The 21,084-nt window shown below is 31.6% G+C and overlaps 1 protein-coding gene across 12 annotated transcripts in view; it reads left to right on the plus strand.

The window, feature by feature from the left end:
* Nucleotides 1–21,084, plus strand: part of LOC108745695 (glutamate-gated chloride channel) — a 549,841-nt gene that overhangs the window by 175,932 nt on the left and 352,825 nt on the right. For all 12 annotated transcript variants that reach the window (XM_018481999.1, XM_018481995.1, XM_018481994.1 and 9 more), the window contains one exon: nucleotides 6,269–6,333. In XM_018481999.1, coding sequence (XP_018337501.1) covers nucleotides 6,269–6,333 — 65 coding nt within the window. The remainder of the gene's footprint in view (nucleotides 1–6,268; nucleotides 6,334–21,084) is intronic.

Raw genomic sequence — 21,084 nt, forward strand, 5'->3', positions numbered from 1 at the left:
ATAAATTTTAGTGAGATTACATCTTGCTTTCGGTGCAACTTTATTCTCTTTACTTTTATATCAATAAACATATATGTTTTAATTGTTTATACATGATAACAATCAGATCGCTTAGTACTCCAGTCCTATATAGATTGAAATGGTTTATGTGAATGATATATTCAGAGACACAGATGTATTCAAAGACATCTATAGTAAAATCTGTATTCACCAATCTGTAGTATTTAAATAGAATACGCTATTCTATGGTAGAGAATAGATCCCCATCCCTTCTCTATGGATCTAGTTTTCTATTTTTAAGGAAATGAAATATATTTATCTAGCGTAACATTATTTTTCATGTAATAACGTATTAAAGTAAATATTATATAAGTTTTAAGAAATTCTTGATTGATTGATTTACATATATTACATATTTTCAAACAAGAAACAATTTTCACAATATATTTTTATTTGTTCTTCTTCGCAATTTATTTTTGTGATTAATAATTAGATTTTACTGTTTATTTTTTAAAGTAGAGCATTTGTTGCATCTTGTTCTGAATAATAATGCGAAAAGAAGACTTAATATATCCGAAAAAATAAAGCAATAGAAAGAGAACAAAAAGAAGAAAGAGAGAGAGAGAGTGAGTGAGAGAGAGAGAGAGAGAGAGAGAGAGAGAGTGGGGGAGAGAGAGGGGGAGACAGAAACAGAGAGGGAGAGATGTGTAATCAACAATAATTATTTTAGGATAATTCGTAACCCAATCCAAGTCCTAATCATAACCTCCAACTTTTTTCCAAATAAGTAGCAGCATGTGCACAGCATGATTCGACAACGCTTTCAGCGTATCCCTTAATAACATTAGTTTATGTTGCTCTGTATATCTATATATATATATATATATATATACAGGGAGGGGCTTTAAAACAGGTCACCTGAATAACTCGTTTTTAACAATAGAAGAAAAAATTTCAAACAAAAGTTGCTTGGTTTCGAAAGGCATAATGTAATGTCAATAATTATTTTGTAGGTGGAGGCGTAAAGGATAAACAAAGGTCAAATCTGTTTTTTTTAATGGAATAATATATTTTTTTATTTACATTCTGATAGAGCATTTTAAAATGAATACAATGTCCTATAATTGAAGGTCATTCAAAGTTACGCAAGATCAATAATTGGAAATAATTGAATGTATTGGAAAATAAATTGTGTTTCAAGGTACTCTTCGAATTTTGTGTCTTCTCTTCTTGTTGGTATATCGCTAATCGTTCAAGTGTATGGTACATAAATAAACATTGAAGGTTTATTTAAAAGTAATAAAGTTAGCTGTAATTGAAAATAAATTGTTCGAAGATATTTTTCGAATATTTTATTAATTTACTTATTTATGTACTTACCGTTACAACAAGTGTTCAAAATGATGACCCAGAACGTCGACGCATTTTCTGAAACGTGTCGACACAGATAACACTGCACGACGAATTTCATTTCATTCGGATCAATCGCAACGCAAGCTCTTCTTATACGTTTCCTTCATGTCTTCTCTTGTTATTGGCATTTCGCTATACATTTGTTGTTTTAACTTTCCTCACAAATAAATCCATAGGTTAAATCCGGAAAACGTGCGGCCTATCTGTTATTCCCTGACCGACCAATCCAAAGATCTCGAAATTTTTTGTTTAGCAATTTAGTAATAATTCGTGCAGAATGAGCAGGATAGCCATCTTGCTGGTACCACATTGATTGTCATACGTTCAGTGGAAGATCTTCTAATAATAGTAGCAATATTTCTATTAAAATCTGTGCATACTTGCGACTGTTTAATGTTCCAAAATGAGGACCAATTATTTTATCATTAAGAATTCTGGCCCAGACGTTTATAAACAAAGGTATCTGCCTGTCCACTTCTCTCATCCAATGTGGGTTTTCTACTGACCAATAGTGCATGTTGCGAAGATTTATTTGTCGATTGTTTGTAAATGTAGCTCGTCAGTAAATAAGATTTTAGTGACAAACATATCTTCTTCTTGTAATCTTTGTAGTGCCCATTCACAGAATTGTACACGATTTTGAAAATCATTGCCATGTAACTCTTGATGAAGTGAGATATGGAAGGGATAAAATTTGTTGGAATGGAGTATTCGCAGAACACTTCGTCGACTAATACCACTTTCACGTTCAAGCTGATATGTGGATTTACTGCTACAGCGGCTAAAATGTTTGTTGAATTTCCGTCATCAGTTTCCTTCTAGATTCGTTTGCATTTTTTATTATCCATACTTCCTGTTTCTTGAAAAGTTTGTACAATGTTTGAAAAAACAGAATGAGGGATAGACACGATTGGGAAATCTTTCAGCATACAAACGTACTGCTTCTCTCATAATTTGGCGACATTGATTATAGAAAATCATATTCACTTTTCCATTTTTGTATAACGCATTTTGCAAAACACGCACTTTGATCGATAGATGAATTTAAACTGATCAGTAAATATGAATAATGCTACGAGCGATTCAACTTAAACGGTATGTAAATATTTACATATACATTTGAACGATTAGCGGTATACCAACAAGAAGACACGAAATTATTCGAAGAATGCTTTGAAACAATTTTTCCATTACATTCAATTATTTTCCATTATTGATTTTGCGTAACGTTGAATGACCTTCAATTATAAGTCATTGTATTCATCTTAAAATGCTCTATCAGAAGGTAAGTAAAAAAACATATCATTCTATTAAAAAAAAAAACAGATTTGACCTTTGCCTATCCTTTACGCCTCCATCTATAAAACAATTATTGACATCACATTATGTGCCCCTCGAAACCAAACAACTTTTGTTTGACACTTTTTCTTCTTTTGTTAAAAACAAGTGAGCTAGCGAGAGATAAATTGCGGTGACCTGCTTTAAATGCTTCTCCCTGTATAAGTGTATTCCATATGTTTCGGACCGTTGAGTATCTCGGAAAGTATGCACTTTGAGAAAAATGTTTCAGACAAATGTTGTAATATATAAAATGATGTATTTATTAATGTTAGCAGTTTGACCTTGGATGGCGTCCCGAAATAAAATCAAGGTTATGTTGATTTTTTTTTAACAGGATGTCCAATTTTTGATACCAGAATCTAACAGCTGGTGTCAAGAGCTTTTTAAAACACTATAATAAAATCATTTTTTATTAAGCACTTTTCGAGTTATAAGGCTTAAGAGTTACAATGTCGCCGGCATTAGCATTTCGCAATGTATCCAACCGACAGTTAAAACTTGTTGAATGCTGTTCAAGATCATGTCCTGAATAACATTTGATAAAACCAAAACCATTAGATGTTATACTTTTTATTTTCATTTTAACGAACAAATGAATTTTTAACGCAAAAATGAAAATGAGAGGAATAATCTCCAGTAGCCTTGATCTTGACAAATGTTGTCCAGAACATGAACAATATTCAAGAGGTTTTAACTGTTCTGACACCAGCTATTAGATTCTGATATCAAAAATAGGACGTTCTATTTTAAAAAATTGATGTGACCTCGACTTGACGATGCCACCCAAACTGTTAACATCACTAAATATATCACTTTATATGTTGTAACATTTGTCTGAAACATTTTTCTCAAAAGTGCATACTTTCCGATATTTAGCCGGTCCGGGACATATAGGACATTCTGTATATAGGGTGTATCATTTTAATTGACGCATTAAAATATCTCTTGAAGTGACAGTGCATTTTAAAGAAAAATGTTTTAGACAAAAATTATATGGAAGGAGACATAAGATGATGCTATTGGTTTGACCTTGAAAAGTTGTTTGAAGATCACGTAAAGATCATCATCAATTTCTTAAATAGAATCTCATATATTTTATTGCATATTCTTGTAGCTTACCTGAAGATCTTTTCAAAATGTAATCAAGTTCATTTTTATTAAGTACTTTTTGATTTATAAGGGTTGCAAGTTACAACATCGCGGGCATTAAGCATTACCTAAGGTGCCCGACCGATGGCTAAAACCTCTTGAATGTTGTTCAAGATCATAATCTGGATAACATTTGTCACGATTAAGGCTATTGGAGGTTGTATTCCTTATTTTCATTTTTACGTAGAAATGTAATTTTTAGTGTAAAAATGAAAATAAGAGGAATAATCTCTAATGGTCTTGATCTTGACAAATGTTACCTAAATCATGACCCTGAACAACATTTAAGAGGTTTTAGCAGTCGATTGGACACCTTAGGTAATGCTTAATGCCGGCGATGCTGGTAACTTGCAAGCCTTATAACTCGAAAAGTACTTAATAAAAATGAAATGTAGTGTTTTGGAAAGTTCTCCGAGTAAGTTACAAGAATATGCAATGAAATATCTGGAATTCCATTTAAAAAATTAATGATGATCTTTACGTGACCTTCAAATAACTTTTCAAGGTCAAACTAATAGCATCATCTTATGTCTCCCTCTAAATCATACAATTTTTGTCTAAAACATTTTTTTTTAAATACACTGTTCAAGAGATATTTTAATGCGTCAATTAAAATACTACACCCTGTACACACACACACACACGCGCGCGCGCGCGCGCGCGCACACGCATATAAACAGATCTAAATGCACTTAGAGGCATCTAATATATTTTTGTATAAGACTGCATTTTACACACTTATAATTGTACAGAAATTGAATTGTACGATTTCTATACAATGCAAATGTTTTGTACCGATCGATCTGTAACTTGCAACGCTAACATTTTTTTCAGTACAATATTTAATACACATGAGAAGTACAAATTACTTTAAATAAATATTTGTTTTACACAGAATGGTCACTTTGAATTTTTAAATAGAATCCTTTATTTTTTATTGCATATATTTATAGCATATCTCGAGAGCTTTTCAAAACACTATGAATAATAAAATGTTTTTTATTTAATATTTTTTAAGTTATAAAGTTGAAAATTATAATACTACCGACACTATCATTACCCAAAGTGTCTGACTAAAATATCGTGAATATTATTCAAGAATCATGAACTTAATAACATTTGTTAAAATTAATGCCACTGGTGATTATTTTTTACGTGAAAATTCAAATACATAGAATAACTTCCAATGACCTTGACTTTGATAAATATTATCAAGATTATGACATTAAACAAATTTAAGAGGTTTTAGCCTGGTGTGCACTCAATATACTTTAAAGCCGTTGTACACAAATCAACGTAAAGATGTATGTTTAATAAAAATTAACAAATTAAAGTACCAAAAAATATAGGAAAGTATTAGTCAATGCGATAGTTGGTGCGCTAATATAATATTAGACATAAATTTCTATTGTCTCTTCTGTTAGACATACATTTAATTTCATACGCGTTTTGACTCGGTTTAAATCATTCTCAATGAAATACGAAAATTAAAATTAAACTATTCTGCAATCTGCGCAATCCTAACCATCCTTACTGTGATGTTTCAATGATTTAATAAAAATATAGAAACGAATTAAACCGAAATCTTCAACACATTTTATTGTGATATTTGATAAAATATATATTGAGTATTTTATTAATGGAGATATCTCACTTTTACATTCAGATTAAGTTAGTGTACAACAGCTTTAAGCTTATTTATAGCGTTTTTCACTGGCAGAATTAGTGTGCATTGAGTGCGCACTAGTTATGCCAGTGAAAAACGCTATAAATTTTAACAATTCTTATCTTGTAAAATACTCAACTGAGAAGTTTCATTGTAGTATTTTGAAAAATTAAACTCCAAGAATATGTAATAAAAAATGGAATTTACATTTTTTTAAATTTCAAAATTACTGTGCCTTAACTTTAATAACGCTACTCAAAATCAATTCAATGGTACCATTTTATGTCCCTCTCGACGTTATAAAATTTTTGTTTGAATATATTTTTTATTCGACGCGTACTTTTAGTGATTATAGCTTGTAATGCTTTAAATGTCTCATATGTACCTGTATTAAAATACGAAGTCTATTAAATATAAGCAGTAACATTTATATAATTGATAAAATAATTTATTAAATAAAATTTTTACCGTTATAGCATGATACCAATTGTAAAGTATTGCTGTATGGTGTTTGGCTTAATGTCATGTTTTCTTTTATTTATGAGACTTTTATTTATGAGAAATCTGTTATCATTGCAGCCTTATAAAAATAATTTTTTTCTATATTAATTTAAAAAATGGATGTTAATAGCTTTGCAATATGATCGATCGGAAAATCCAGAATGTAGCAAATAAAATTATACTTATTTACTGTTTCAGGAACGTTGACTGTAAACGTGAGCGTATTGCTGTTAAGCTTAGCTTCTCCTGACGAGTCCAGTCTGGTAATATAAATATATCTTAATCACGTTAATAAAAAAAGTAGTATAATACTTAATGATATTGAAGACTCAATATTAAAGAATAACACAAATTTAAAATACAAAGTTCATCTTTTTTTATAAAGACCATAATCGACATAAAGCGAGTAGAAGTGGTCTTAACTTGAAAAATTCGAAATTTATGAAATAAAAAATATATTTCTCTAAAAAATTAATTCAGACCCTGCAGTATTATTTATATATACACATATATATTTGGGTAAAGTAAGTTAATAATAATACTATTAATAGTATCAGTGCGCTCTTCGCCGTAATGAAGTAAACAGTAAGGTTCACGAAACATTGGCATTAATGATGGATGAAAGCACGGCGATAATTCGCAAACGTTCTAGTACCTTTGAAGATAATATTTATAAGAGCCTAAAAAGCTTTGTAAGTTAATAGTATTTCTACAATTAATATTAATGCAACAATCGTCCTGACAATGACAGATTGGAGATTATTATTCCCTCTGACAAGTACGGTTATATGTGACATGCAGAGAGAGAGAGAGAGATGTTTGATTTATTTAGGCAGGGTTCTAAGAAGAATCCGACGGCAACGGTGATTTATTGACTCTGCTTTCCTAATGTTTCCTGTAGTCGTACCATCTCCTTGTGCTATGGGAACATTTGTATGACCTATAGTTTCAGCGAGACTATATATTATGTTCTTCTTATTACTCTAGTGGACTGCATAGTCTAGGATTCATGACTAAGCGGCGCGTTGAACTAGGAGATATTATCAGGACAAGAGGGATCCTTTTGACCACGTTATGACTATCAGTCTCTCACAGCGCTTGTAAAGTGAAAAAACTCTAGGCCGCTATGGCTGGTGATAAATCGCAACTTAGTTAAATGGGTCTCTCTCGATTAGGACTGATACTTATATTAATAAATAAATGAAATGCATGCAAAACTAATTAAAAGACTATGTCCCGTATTTACAGTCATGTTTTTCTTCATGAGAAACTTAGTTGACTTCTTATGAAACGATGTCACAAGCAATTAAATAATGTAATACAATATAAACTTGCATATTTTACTTATTTACCAGGTGTAGAAGTATGAAACCGGATTTTTTTTGTAAAAATTACACGTCTGTTGTTTGAAAATGATAAAAAATATTTTATTCAAAATAATCTCCATTACTATTTATACATTTTTCCCACCTCTCCGGCAGTTTATGAATGCCACGCCAAAAAAACAGTTCTTCTTTTGAAGCGAACCAGTTATCGAGCCATTTTCGTACGAATTGAAGTGTTGTTCAGCGAGAGCGTGTCCCAGTGATGCGAATAGATGATAATCGGACGGAGTCAAGTCTGGAGAATAAGCCGCATGCGCTAATATTTCCCAATTGAACGCCTCGATCGTTTCCTTGACCCGTTTTGCTGTGTGTGATGGAGCATTATCATGAAGCAAAATGACTTTGTGTTGCCTTTTTCCATATTCCGGTCGTTTTTCACGTAATGCTCTATTTAAATCGATCATTTGCTATTGGTAGCGATTAGTGTTAACGGTTTCACCAGGTTTTAGCAGCTCATAATAGATTACACCCTTCTGATCCCACCAAACACAGAGCATTGTCTTCTTTCCAAAGCGATTTGGTCTTGCAGTGGATGTCGATGGTTCGCCAGGATTCACCCATGATTTACGACGCTTAGGATTCTCAAAATATATCCATTTTTCATCACCTGTCACGATTCGATGGAGAAATGACTTTCTTTTGTATCTGTCGAGCAGCATTTCACAAGAGGTTTTTCGATTTTCTTGCTGTCTTTCATTCAGTTCATGCGGAACCCATTTTCCCACTTTCTGAATCTTTCCCATAGCTTTCAAACGAATGGAGATGGCTTTCTGCGTCACATTCAATTGATCCGCGAGTTCTTGTTGAGTTTGAGTATCATCTTCATCCAATAAGGCTTGCAATTCGTTGTCTGTGAACTTTTTCGGTGGTTTCCCACGCTCTTCGTTTCTCACGTCAAAAGCACCACTTTTGAATTTTTTGAACCACTCGAAACACTGTGTTTTACCAAGAGCATGTTCACCGTAAGCTTCGACAAGCATTCGATGCGATTCTGCAGCAGTTTTCTTCAAATGATAACAGAAAACCAATGCTGTCCGCAAATCGTAGTTCGTAGGCACAAAACTCGACATGTTTAAGGTTATAAAAAAATATACCGGTGTATGGAACTTGGGTTGTTGTGTGTTGGAAATCTTCGTCAGCTGTTAGAGAGAGATGATGGCGCTGCAGATGCGGTCTTGCGGTCCCTAAACTGATAGCTAGTGCCATATATAGGGAAATTCCGGTTTCATACTTCTACACCTGGTATAGTCCATAATCAAGAATTTAAGTTATAAAAACACATAAAGGTATTGTATAATAAAACATAAATTGAGAAAATATAAAAGAGATTAATTTAGGAAGTAAATTGGACATACTTTTATTCATTTAAAGAGATGTTAGGGTGACCATTGTCGAGATTTTGCAGATCGATATAAATCTCCGAATTTATTGAACGGAGTAAAAAATCCTTTTACAGAATTAAAGGAGATGCAAAATTTGATGGTGCTGCAGTGGACTTTATACTAAAATAGAAAAAAAGTTAAAAACTTACATTTTTTCAACTCGTAGAGCTCACCTGATGTAGATGTTTTCTTAATATAAAAGTTTTATAACTTGTGGATAAAACAACAATAGTTCAGCATTCAGCGCTTTACGTGTACAAACAATATTGAATTTGAAACTAAGATAAAAAGCTTAAAAAGAAAGATTTATAAATGACGATCTGTAAATGGCGTGTATACGAATGTTGAGCAAAGACTCGGAATGGTAAACAAATCAATAATTGTATTTAGCAGTAGGCATAGTGCATCTTACAAGACATGGCGTTGCAATATGTTAGATAAGAACACATGTACGCGTTTGAGTGATGAAAATGATAATGTAAGAAATGAATTAAAGATATCACTATTATAGACGTTTTTTATTTGGAATTTAAAAATCTGTATTATCGACATCAATCAAGTTCAATGGTCACTCCAGCATTCCCTTCAATAGCATTTCATTAACTTAAAATATTTCAAATTATATAAAGCATCCAAAATTTTAATTCATAAAATCGTTTTAATGACGGTTTTAAGCAAGAACAATCGTATTTTGTATTTACTGTTATCTTATCCCCAAGAGAAATATTTAATTGCAACTTTTACGCATATATAAGAATATTGCAAATTATAATCTATATTAGCCACATGATTACCAAGAAACACTGATCAAAACTATATATCATTTGTTCGATTTTACAATTAAGCATCGAAGCACAAGCCTTAGTTATTAGAAATATGTATTATAAAGAACACATTTTATGACCTATCTTTCCATACTTTGTTAAATATTTTTCAATGTCAATTAGCATGAACTTTTGATAATTGCGCTATTGTTTACGTACTTCTATTATATACTTTTATGTAGTCAAAATGGCCAATATCTGTTCTATGACAAAAATATAATTAAAGTTACATCTTACCTCTTGTGCTATCTTCCCCCAATTTATCTTATTAATAAATCTTGGAATTTGTATTGGCTAATTTTTAATTCGAGAAAAATTGCGTATCACTTAAGGAGGTCTCCTACATTAGAGGGTCAAAAAAGTAGTTTTTTTTTTATAAATCGATAATACAGCTCTTCGAAAATATATTCTTAAAATTTTAAAGCGAAGTTGGAAATCCTTCGATATAAATTCAACGCTATACAGGTGCACAGCGGTCATGTATAATAAATAATTAGAACAATTTTTTTATTATTATAGTTCTAAAGTATTCTTAAAGCTGTTCAATTTTCATTGTGAAAATTTCTTTCTATTTTTTATAGTTGCTATGATATTTGCTTTGAAAGAAAAAAAACGATTTTTTTAAAGGGGGTGCTTCATTCTCTAAACCTCGAAATAAGTACAAACAAAAAAATGTGGATCTAATATTTTTTCATGTTCTACAATATGTTCAAACTCATTAAAATTGGTGAGAATTTGTTCCTTTGCATGAGAGAGGCCCGAGTAGCTTGTAAAATGGCTCAAATTGTTCAAAATGAATTCCATGAGGAAACTGAATGGTTATTGTATGTCCTTAAAATAACAGGTTAGTCTCCGAGCACTGTAAGTACACTCAAAAACTAAATCGAAAACTTTAAACGCCTTTTTCTCGAAACCTTTTTAGCATTTTTTTCTATTTTGTGTATACGATTTGAAAAAAAAATATCAACCATTTTTGATAAACTTGGAAAAATTAAATAAAAATCAACATTAACAATTTTTTTTGCATAAAGAAACGTCTGCTACCTAGTGAAAATCATAATTTTTTTTTTAAATCGCACAAAATTTTATCGTAATTTATATACATGTTTTAAAATTTTGTAAATCTTTTAAGTTATGTAGGATAAAAACTGCAATAATTAAAAATATTTCTTAATTTTTTGTTTCCGGCAAAAATTACAGTCACTAGAATATATACAAAATCAAAACGTAATAACAAGATGCCAATCTAAATGTTTATATTTTTATTCAATAAAATGAAGAGCTTCTACCAGGTCAATAAACGAGTTATAAAAGGTGTAAACAGTAAGTAGGATGGCAAGGCGGGTTCTAAGCCACTATATGTTAGTGCTTGTACTTACACGTGTATTATACGTATGTGTATGCGTGTGCATGCGTGCCTGCTTACGTGTGTGAGGCAGTCAGGGAGGGGGAAATGCCTTACAGACGTTGGGAAGGGGGAAGCGCGTCACTGGGGTCTATGGTGGGGGGTAGAGGGAAAAGGGTCATTTCCTTTCTCTCTCACTCGTTCTTTCTTTAACCTATTGTCCTTTCTCTATTCATTGTCGGACGCAGTTCTCCTTGTTCCTCCCGTTGCAGTCCTATACTTATTATTTGCGCTCTCTCTTCCTCCCATTAGGCTCTCTCTTCCTCCCTCTTTCCCACGTTGTCTCTTCTTCTTGTATGTGATTTAATTAGACATGATATTTACGATTTTTAATGATACGACTTAGAAACTAATTATGATAACATTTTTTTTTATCAATGTAATATTGATGATCAAGCGCGTTTTCTTATTGACTAATTCAATACTATTACGCAGATATGAAGAAGAAGTGGCGAAGATACTAGGGATAAAATAATTTTAGATGAAAAGAATACATTTTTTAACATATATTTGTTTATCATATAATGCAGTATGTACAATATAATCTAAACCATAAACTATTAGTTCACATTCTATAATAGAAGTTTACCATAAAGTTTTAGTTTTACCATAAATTTTGTACAAAGTGTTTGCAGCATCGCTTTTATTAGTAATACAATTATATCTTAAAAATGACACAAAATATTCGAACTTCTTACTAACACCGTGCATATATTGACTTAGTTCATAGAATACATGTTCAACATTGCTCAAGCTCAAATAAGAAAAGCACAGTTGTTGGTTTCATGTACAAACATGTGCTATTTAATGTTAACTTCACGTTATTCGTATATTTTAACAAGTTCCATATTTAGATCTTGAATCGGTGATGATGGGACTGTATTAATCGCTCAATATCTGCACACCTTTTGATGAACGTCTTCCATGTAGCATGAGGTATTAACATGCGGTTGCCTCGATTATCATCAGTCGCAATTTGCTCATGAGATATAGGTTCCGCAACGATCCCATGTCCAAGAACTTGTACGCTGTCGATGTCAATATTTCCTCATCAAGATACGAGGTATGTAGCGAGGTTTCGAAGATGTACTAAACGATGTTTGAGAAAATGCGCTGTGAAAAAAAAAGAAAACATGTAAATAGATCTTACAATAATACATATCGTAATATGTAAGTAAATATTTTATAAAATTAAATAACCTTACTGTCTCTTGCACGCATCATTCTGTTGAATTGGAACATAATAGTTCGTGGCTTGAGATATTTTATTTTCCCGAAGAATTTATAATTAGCATTAGTTGTCTAAACTCTTTTGAAGCTCTCTGAACGACTGATGCGATCATCTTGCCCGGAGTTCTTCTTTTAAACAATGTTCCTTTCCACATTTTTTTTACACATCCTAAAATGGAGGAGATTTTTTCTTGTATACATTATACTTTGAAGAACAGTCGCGACATGGTCGAAGGATACCAAATTGACACATATCATAAGAATGCACTCTAATGAAACTTTTTTATTTAAGGGATCGGTGCCAACGACAATAAAGTCTGTCTGCGCTTATCCTCTTTTCAAAAATGAATTTCGAGAAAAGAAGTAAAAGCATATTTAAAAAGAAATCTTATACTTTATTTTTTAAACTTAATACATTTTTTTCTGGCATTGCGACCACCAGTTACTCGTATTTTAAACACATTTTGTAATACACAATTCTTAACATGTTTTCCACATCGTACAGTAATCCAGATAAGAATTTATATCTTTGTAATCAGCATCCAGAATTTCAATGGTCAAGTCGTCGCTATAGAATGTATCAACCAACCCAAATTCGCGTTTTTTAAATCCTTTAACGTATACGAGAGCTTTATTGTCATCATCTTTTCCACATCAGTCATTGTAATCAGGCGTTTCACCATGCTATACGGAATCATCCTGTCTTCCCATTGCAATCCATGACAAGCACTCAGCCAGGAACTGCAATCCTTTTCGGATTTTATCAAGAAATTCCATGGCATGGGACATAAAAATGTAATGAGAGAATGGCTCAGTTTCTCAACACTGTCACTTCCTTTACGATAAATTTTCTTCCAACGATGAATCCTTGTACAAACAATCAAATTAGGCATGCATTAAGAATGCGTGTTTTTCTTATGTCATTGTGTTTAACAATATTTCAAAGAGGTTTTAAATCGATTCCAGAAGTGACATATCCTTTTGTTGAATATTGTCACGATTACTGAATATAGATAGACAAAAAATGAAGACTTACTTACATTTATATTGTTACATTAAAGATTCTTTAAATTAATGCTTTATAAATACGTAAACTATAATGTAATTTTTTATTATTGAATGCAAAAACTGTTATATCATGACATCTCTCAACGCGATTTGAATTTCTTTCACTTAATCCGAAGAATTTGTTACGTCTTTATTTTAACATTAAATTTTACATTAAATATATTACAGATATGATGCATCTTCAAATCGTAATAAAAAAAAATGTAATTCTAAAATGTATGAGTAAGTATAAAATGCTAAAACGAATAATATGTTTCAATGTTTTCATGCAAACGTTCGCTATTGAATCTAAGTTATCTTGAAGAATTCGTTACTCGTGTATCTTTAATGTTAAAATTAAAGTTACGAATTCTTTTTAAAGGTATAAGAGACCAATATTGTGTGTGTGTGTTGATCAATCTAAACTGTTAAAAAAAAAAATACATTGTTTCTTCGAACGCTCTTGCACGATCTATGTTCATTATAATACCAAATCATTGTTTAATAACAACAATCATTTATTGATATAATAGAATTAAAATTGAATTGCTGCAAAATATAGTTCTGTCACATTATTGCGATCAATAACAAACTTTCTAAAGATACGGTAAGTTCATGACATTAGCTATACAGTTTTTAAATTTATTTTATATAATTATACATTATTAATTTAGTTCTTTTTTCTTATACATTTATCTTATAATATTTAATTACTTTTTTAATGGATCGTGTTTCTATTAATATGATTCCTATGTTCACTTATGCGCGTTTTTAGGCATCTGCTTGTCTGTCCAACATATGACGCATCACAGTCTTTACAGTCAATCTTATATATTACATTGGATTGAGAAAATTGAGGTAACACATCTTTCTGAACTTTGATCCGTTATATATTCATCTATTTTCAGAGACGTAATGCTTCCAATCTATATCGTTTATACTTGGTTATTTATTATTTATATTTTTACTTATTGTCTTTGTAAATACATGTTCTGTTGTCCACTGTTTCTCTCAATTTTCATTTTACATCTGTCTACTAAACAGTTATGTTGTGTCTAATATCTTTAAATTTTGTTTCAAGTATAATAATTATAAGTAAACTAAAGTTGGAATTTTACTGTTATTTATATCAACTTTTTAATTTATTCACATTTGTATTAGGCAGTAAATGGAACAGTTTAATGGAACATGTACAACAAACCTTATAGAAACAATTCCATCTTGACAGTAATGTTCTTTTTTACCATTTTTCGCGTATAATCTCATGTTAGCATTTTTTAAATTATTTTTAACGACCGACCTTTTAGGTCGATCGTTTTAAAACAAAAAATACTTTTTTTTTTAGTTAACTTAATAATTTAATGACCAAAATTAACTCGAACATTACCTTCACGGTTTTTCTCGCATTTTATATGTTATACTCGTATGCACTATTATTACGTAATTTTGTTAATATATTTTTTTTTGTACTGAAGAGGACCTTGACCGTAGGTTGAAACGTATACGTTTAATATTCACTTTGAATTGATGGTATAAAAATACAGATTAGCTCACTTTTATTTCCAAAAAAATTTTTCCTCTGGGGTAATACAAAATACCGGCTAGGCCGCGCGCAGAATTAAATAAATTCATTGCGGGGGACAAGCCCCCCCCCCCGCATGGGCACTTACAACTTTGAATTAATGATATAAAAATACATACTAATAACCAGTTGGCTCAAATTGGCATTTTATTTATTATTTTTTAAAATTCTCTTTAGAGCCTATTGGATTTTATTGTTTTATATATATATATGTATATATACAGGGTGGCTGGAATGTATGGCCTCACTTGTTTTGAGTAGAGCAGACTAAACTCGAAAAGTCCTGTACTATTTGCAATGCTCGCAATAATTAATGAGATATTAAAGATAATCGAATACGCGCGTCCGCCCGACCTACTTGTCGAAGGTACGATCCACCGAGCGCACAGCGCGCGAGCCGCATGGAGTGGGGATGATCTAACAGGCGCGCCGGGCCGTTCGAGCTTATGAGCTTGCGGCGGCGAACGGAGCGCTTGCTCCATTCTCCGCGCGCTAAGCTATCAATGGCGGATATTCGGCGCTTTAGAAATAATATCTCGATTGCGAAAATCGGGAAATAATCAAGAACTGTTGAAAAAAAAACTCAGTTTAGTTCGTTCTGGAGCGTGCACATGTACATACAAAAAAATGTTACGTAAATATTACTTGTTTTAAGTAAATAATAAGAGTATTTTAAAATTATATTATCAAGAAAATATTCTGTGTAATAATATAATCGTTACTCAAAAGAAGAAGAATAAAAATTGCGTTCTCTTTTAGCACTAGAATAATATTTTTCTGCATTTTTTTACATTACCGTTATGGAAGTTCGGATATCCGCATAAATTTTATTGAATGATTGTGTAAAAAATTAAGACATAAAATAGCAATTGTATTATTTTTGAAATAAGGGAGACCGGGATCAGTTGACTATAGGAATAAGTAGAATAATCGAGGCTACATTAAAAACAAAACACGCGAGACGCGTAAACGTGTCTGTGCACGCAGCAATGACTGCCGCAATCTGCTGTAACATCTTGTTGCGAACACATCTATGATAAAAGTTGTGCCAATACAATTTTAAAAAATTATACACCTAAGTAAATATTTTTATTAAAAAAATTTTTGTTTTACAATCGTATAAGATTGTCTAAGATATGTGATTTCTTAGATAGTAAGTGTAGTTTTACTTAATAAAGTCCAACAGATTTTTTTGTTTATGTGTCTTTGTTATCGTATATTGTTAATGTTTTTAAAAAATGAACGAATGGGAATAGTAGACTAATCACAGTACTGAACTGTATGATTCATTTAGTGATGACTCTTATAGTACTTACTCAAAATTTTATTCCTTTAGAGAGATTTTCCTTAGTGGTAAATGTTATAAATTTAGTTCTCTTATACGCAATCTCGAAAACTATTCTCATACTATAAAACTATAGCTTATTTGATGTGTTTTTGCACGAAATGAACAAAATTTGCAAAAAGAAGCATTGTTTTGTCCTGCGAAGCGATGTTATTGTTTAAAATATATTTCTATAAAAGTTTTATTAATATGTAGCCAAAGATAAAGCTTAAAATACATTAATCTTTATTTTAATAATCTTAGTCGAATTACCCCGGTCTCTCTCCCGAGGCTACTTGAATTAGATGGAACGCATTAGAAAAATGCATTTTTTTCATATTAGTTATCAGTTTCTCTTTATTATTAAAATATTATTAAGTAGTCAAATGTATATAGTAACTGGTGTAGAATTCATTTTTTAAAGTCTCTTAATTTTGTCTGCAAAAATTTGAAACCGAAAAATGAATCTATTAGCCCCAGTCTCCTCTATATTTTAGACAAGTAGTTTTTACTTGTACACACTAGCAATTACAATAATTTTATAAATTATTTTTAATTTTATGTTAAATTAAAAATTGAATTAAAAATATTTTATAAAGCTTTTGCAATTGTTAGTATGTATTGCATACAAGCGATTCAAAATATATTTAAAAAATAATACAATTGCTTAATATAAAGTCCAAATTTTTCAAATGATTATTCGATAAAATTTATGCGAGTGTCTGAACTTCCATGAGCGGTAGTGTACGTAAACGAATAATAATCGGCGTATCCACACAGAGAAAGGTTCCTTCCATTCAAAAAAATGTTTCTTTTCTGTTAAAGAAAAAATTGACTGATTTGCTGTTAAAGAAAAATCTTGACTCGCCTACACCTAGAGAAAGATTTCTCCGATTTAAAGAAATATTGTTTTGCCATATCATTAAAAAAAATTGTCTTTCATTTGAACATAATGTTTTTAAATCAAATAAAAAATTTCTTTAATTAGAAATAATGTTTCAATTAAATAAATTAATTTTCAGATCGGTCCCTTCTTTCTTGATCATTTCCTAATTTTTGCAACCGAGATATTATTTCCAAAGCGCCGAATATCCGCCATCAACAGCTTGATGCGCGGAAAATGGAGCAAGCTTTCCGCTCGCCGCCGCGAGCCTCTAAGCTCGAACGGCGCGGCGCGCCTGCTAGGCCATCCCCGCTTCTCGCGGCTCTCGCGCCGTGCGCTCATTGGGTCGTACCTTCGGCAATAGTAGATCAGACGGACGCGCGTATTCGGCTATCTTTAAACGTTAATATCTTGTTAATTATTGCGAGCATTTCAAAATAGTACAGGACTTAGTTTAGTTCGCTCTATCTGCTCGGGACAAATGGGGCCGTACATTCCAGACACCCTGTATATATGTATGTGTTACATATATGCAGGGTGTCCCACGTAACAGTGATCACGATTTTTCCGGTATTTCCGATGATCTGACAAAAATTAGTTTAGATAAAAGTTAATCAGTTTTCAATCGGCTACAAATTGCAATATTAAAAATTTGAAAAATACTCTTTTTTAAGAAAAAAGTCAAGGTCACCCTAATTTTTTTAAATGGCACTACATATTTTTTACTTCATGATATTGTAACTGACGTCAAGACAAGTTTAATGATCTGTTATACTATGACCTTGAGATGACCTTACAATTGTGGGATTAATGAACGCAAACGTTTTTGTAAAAAATTATTTTATTTATATTAAATTTTTTTTATATACTATTCTACAGTAAAAAAAGATTTTTGCTACTATTATCTGCTACTTTTTTACAGATATGGATTTTTTTTTTAAATTAAACTACATACAAAACAACAAATTATAAACAAAAATAGTAGCATAACAAAAAATTATAACAAATTTAATGAAAGAAATTATGTAAATACAATAAGTGTTCGAATTATAATTCATTTTCTTGTAGACAATTCTGCTCTATGTAATTAATTTTCATTAGTTGCTCCTATAATGCTATCATGGCAAATTTCTTCGCATGCTGTACGGATTTGTTGCTTTAAATGTTCTATATTTTGATTTGATACCGCGTAGATTATTGATTGTAAATGATCATACATAGAAAAAAATCTAGTGGTGATAAATCGGAGGACCGAGGTGATCAAGGAATTGGTCCGTAAGTGCCCAACCAATATTTTCCGTATTTTGAATAATCCGAGTTATGAGATAGACAACCATCTTGTTGGAAATAAATATGTTGCATCATTCAAGATCATTCAGAAGCACTTGCAACAATGTTGGAAGTTGAGAATGAAGAAAATTTACATAAGCTTGGCCTGTCAAATTCTGTGCATAAAAGTAAGGTCCAATCAGATGATCGTATATTAGACCACACTAAACATTCACTATATACTAGTAACTTTCTGTTGAAAATTATATTCTCGGAACCAATGAAGATTATCCTTCGAAAAGTGATGATTATGACGGTTAATTACATCATTATTTGAGAACTTACATTCATCTGTCCCTAGGATATTCTGTAATATTTCAGGATTACTTTCGTATGTGACAACTAGACATACTATAAAACTTAGACGACGTTGTGAATCAGTTATACAGGGTGGGGCAAAAGTCCCGCTACCATATAAAATTTGGACGTCTACACAACACAACGGTTAAAGCTAAACTGAGCTATACGTCACATAACCAAGATGGCGCGCAATCAAAATGGTAGCGGGACTTTTGCCCCACCCTGTATTATTACATAAATGTTGTTTTACAAGGATGATAACGATTCTGTTTTACATCTTATGAACAGAACTCTTAGATAAACCAGTTTTAGTAGCAACTGCACGAATGGAAGTGTACGGATTTTCTTCTAAATGTACTATAAGACCGTAAGAGTATTGTCTGCAGTTGTACTCAAATGCGGTTTATCCCTTTTCTTCTTTTCAAATTCTTCATAATTTCTTAAATTCTTTTCAATGTTATAAAACATTGTTGCACACGGGTAATGTCTCTGTAAATACCTTGTGGCATGCAGAATTGCAGCTTCAGGTGCATTCCTTTTACATTCACCGAATATTAACAGCATATTAACTTTCTCATTATAGGAATACATTTTCGACAAACTGAGACTGAACTATGATTTGCTGTAACAACAAACTAAGACTGAACACAAGAACTGTTGAAGTATTCGCTATACTACAAATTATGTTGATATTTTTTCTACGTACATACTACATACACGTGTGAACTACATTGGGGAATATCGCTATGTTTGTTCTTCACATTTGACTGTGAGATCATCTCAAGGTCATAGTAGGTCATTGAACTCGTCTTGACACCAGTTACAATATTATAAAGTAAAAAATATGTAGTGCAATCTAAAAAAATTAGGGAGAGCTTAACTTTTTTTCTAAAAAAGAGTATTTTGCAAATTTTTAATATTGCAATTTGTAGCCGATTGAAAACTGATTAATTTTTATTCAAACAAATTTTTGTCAGATCGAAAGTGCCGGAAAAATCACAGTTACGTGGGACACCTTGCATATATATACAAATATATACGTTATAAACCGTATAAAAATTTCTTTAATTAGATAAATCAATTTTAATTCCATCAATTAAGTAAAAGAAATCCTATATTTGATCAAAGTTGATCTTATTAAGCCTAAATATTTCGCTGTGAATTTATATATACGTACATAGACAATTCTGTAAACTGCGTAAAAAAGTGTTGAAACACTGTTGAATACTCCAAGGATCCTATTATGATTGAAACATTCTTTTCAGGAAAAGAAGAGGATCAAAACCCAAAAGAAAACGATCGAGTACTTTGTACGACAATCCTATACAGGCTTGCACGCCTGTGAAATCAATGTTGAGTCAATCGAAAACCGTACCATCCATTTTGAACGAAGTGTCTGAAATAATACAATCGCGCGATTTATCTTACGACCACGCTTCCACGGTCGAAGAAATTTTCGAGGTTGCCGATAAACCATTCGTAACCTTTTCAATCTTAAAACGCAATCATGGAACTACAGTAGTATTATAATTGTATGTATTATAATTGTTCATACAATACATACAGTTCCTTGAAAAACGATATTTACTCATTGTTGTTGATCGGATGTTCTCTTACTTATAATCATTGACAACAAGTATTGCTGAAGCACGATTGTCCTATGCGAAACTGCAAAATTGTGTTTCTACGTATTCAACAGAATAATCTAACCGCAAAACATGTTGTGACATCTCGATTTTCCGTAGAAAAAACTTTTTATATTACACTTATGCAAAATCGTATCTAACGTGATCTTCGTCCGCAGATGAACTGCCGTACATCGACGTCTCATCGAGAAAAACTTATGCACAGATATGTACCAAGTTATGACAATATTGCATTATATGCAACACGTATTATAACAAGTTCTACAATCAGAAAAAGTTTAATGTCTTGAATAGTTTATATTAGAAAAGAGCAATTGGGGGAATCAAATAAACAAAATGACACAGAATCATTGCCAGATTTGTATTTTATAATTTGTAACACCAAATTTGTCTGTATTTACATTGAGAATGACTCGATTAAGGTCCAGACGTTTGTAATAAATTGCACAATTGATATTAGTATGTCAGTTATTTAACTTTGAACTGTCATGTTAAAAAATACATTAACGGTTATATCAGTCTGACCATTGTCATATTTCTGCTAATTTTACCTATAAGTTCTTATAATGAAGAATGTACACTATGTGTAGTACGCACCTGCGCGCGCACGCACGCACGCACGCACGCACGCACACACACACACACACACACACACACACACACACACACACACACAC

Source organism: Trachymyrmex septentrionalis, unplaced genomic scaffold (assembly GCF_001594115.1).
Source record: "Trachymyrmex septentrionalis isolate Tsep2-gDNA-1 unplaced genomic scaffold, Tsep1.0 scaffold147, whole genome shotgun sequence".
NCBI classification, from domain to species: domain Eukaryota; kingdom Metazoa; phylum Arthropoda; class Insecta; order Hymenoptera; family Formicidae; genus Trachymyrmex; species Trachymyrmex septentrionalis.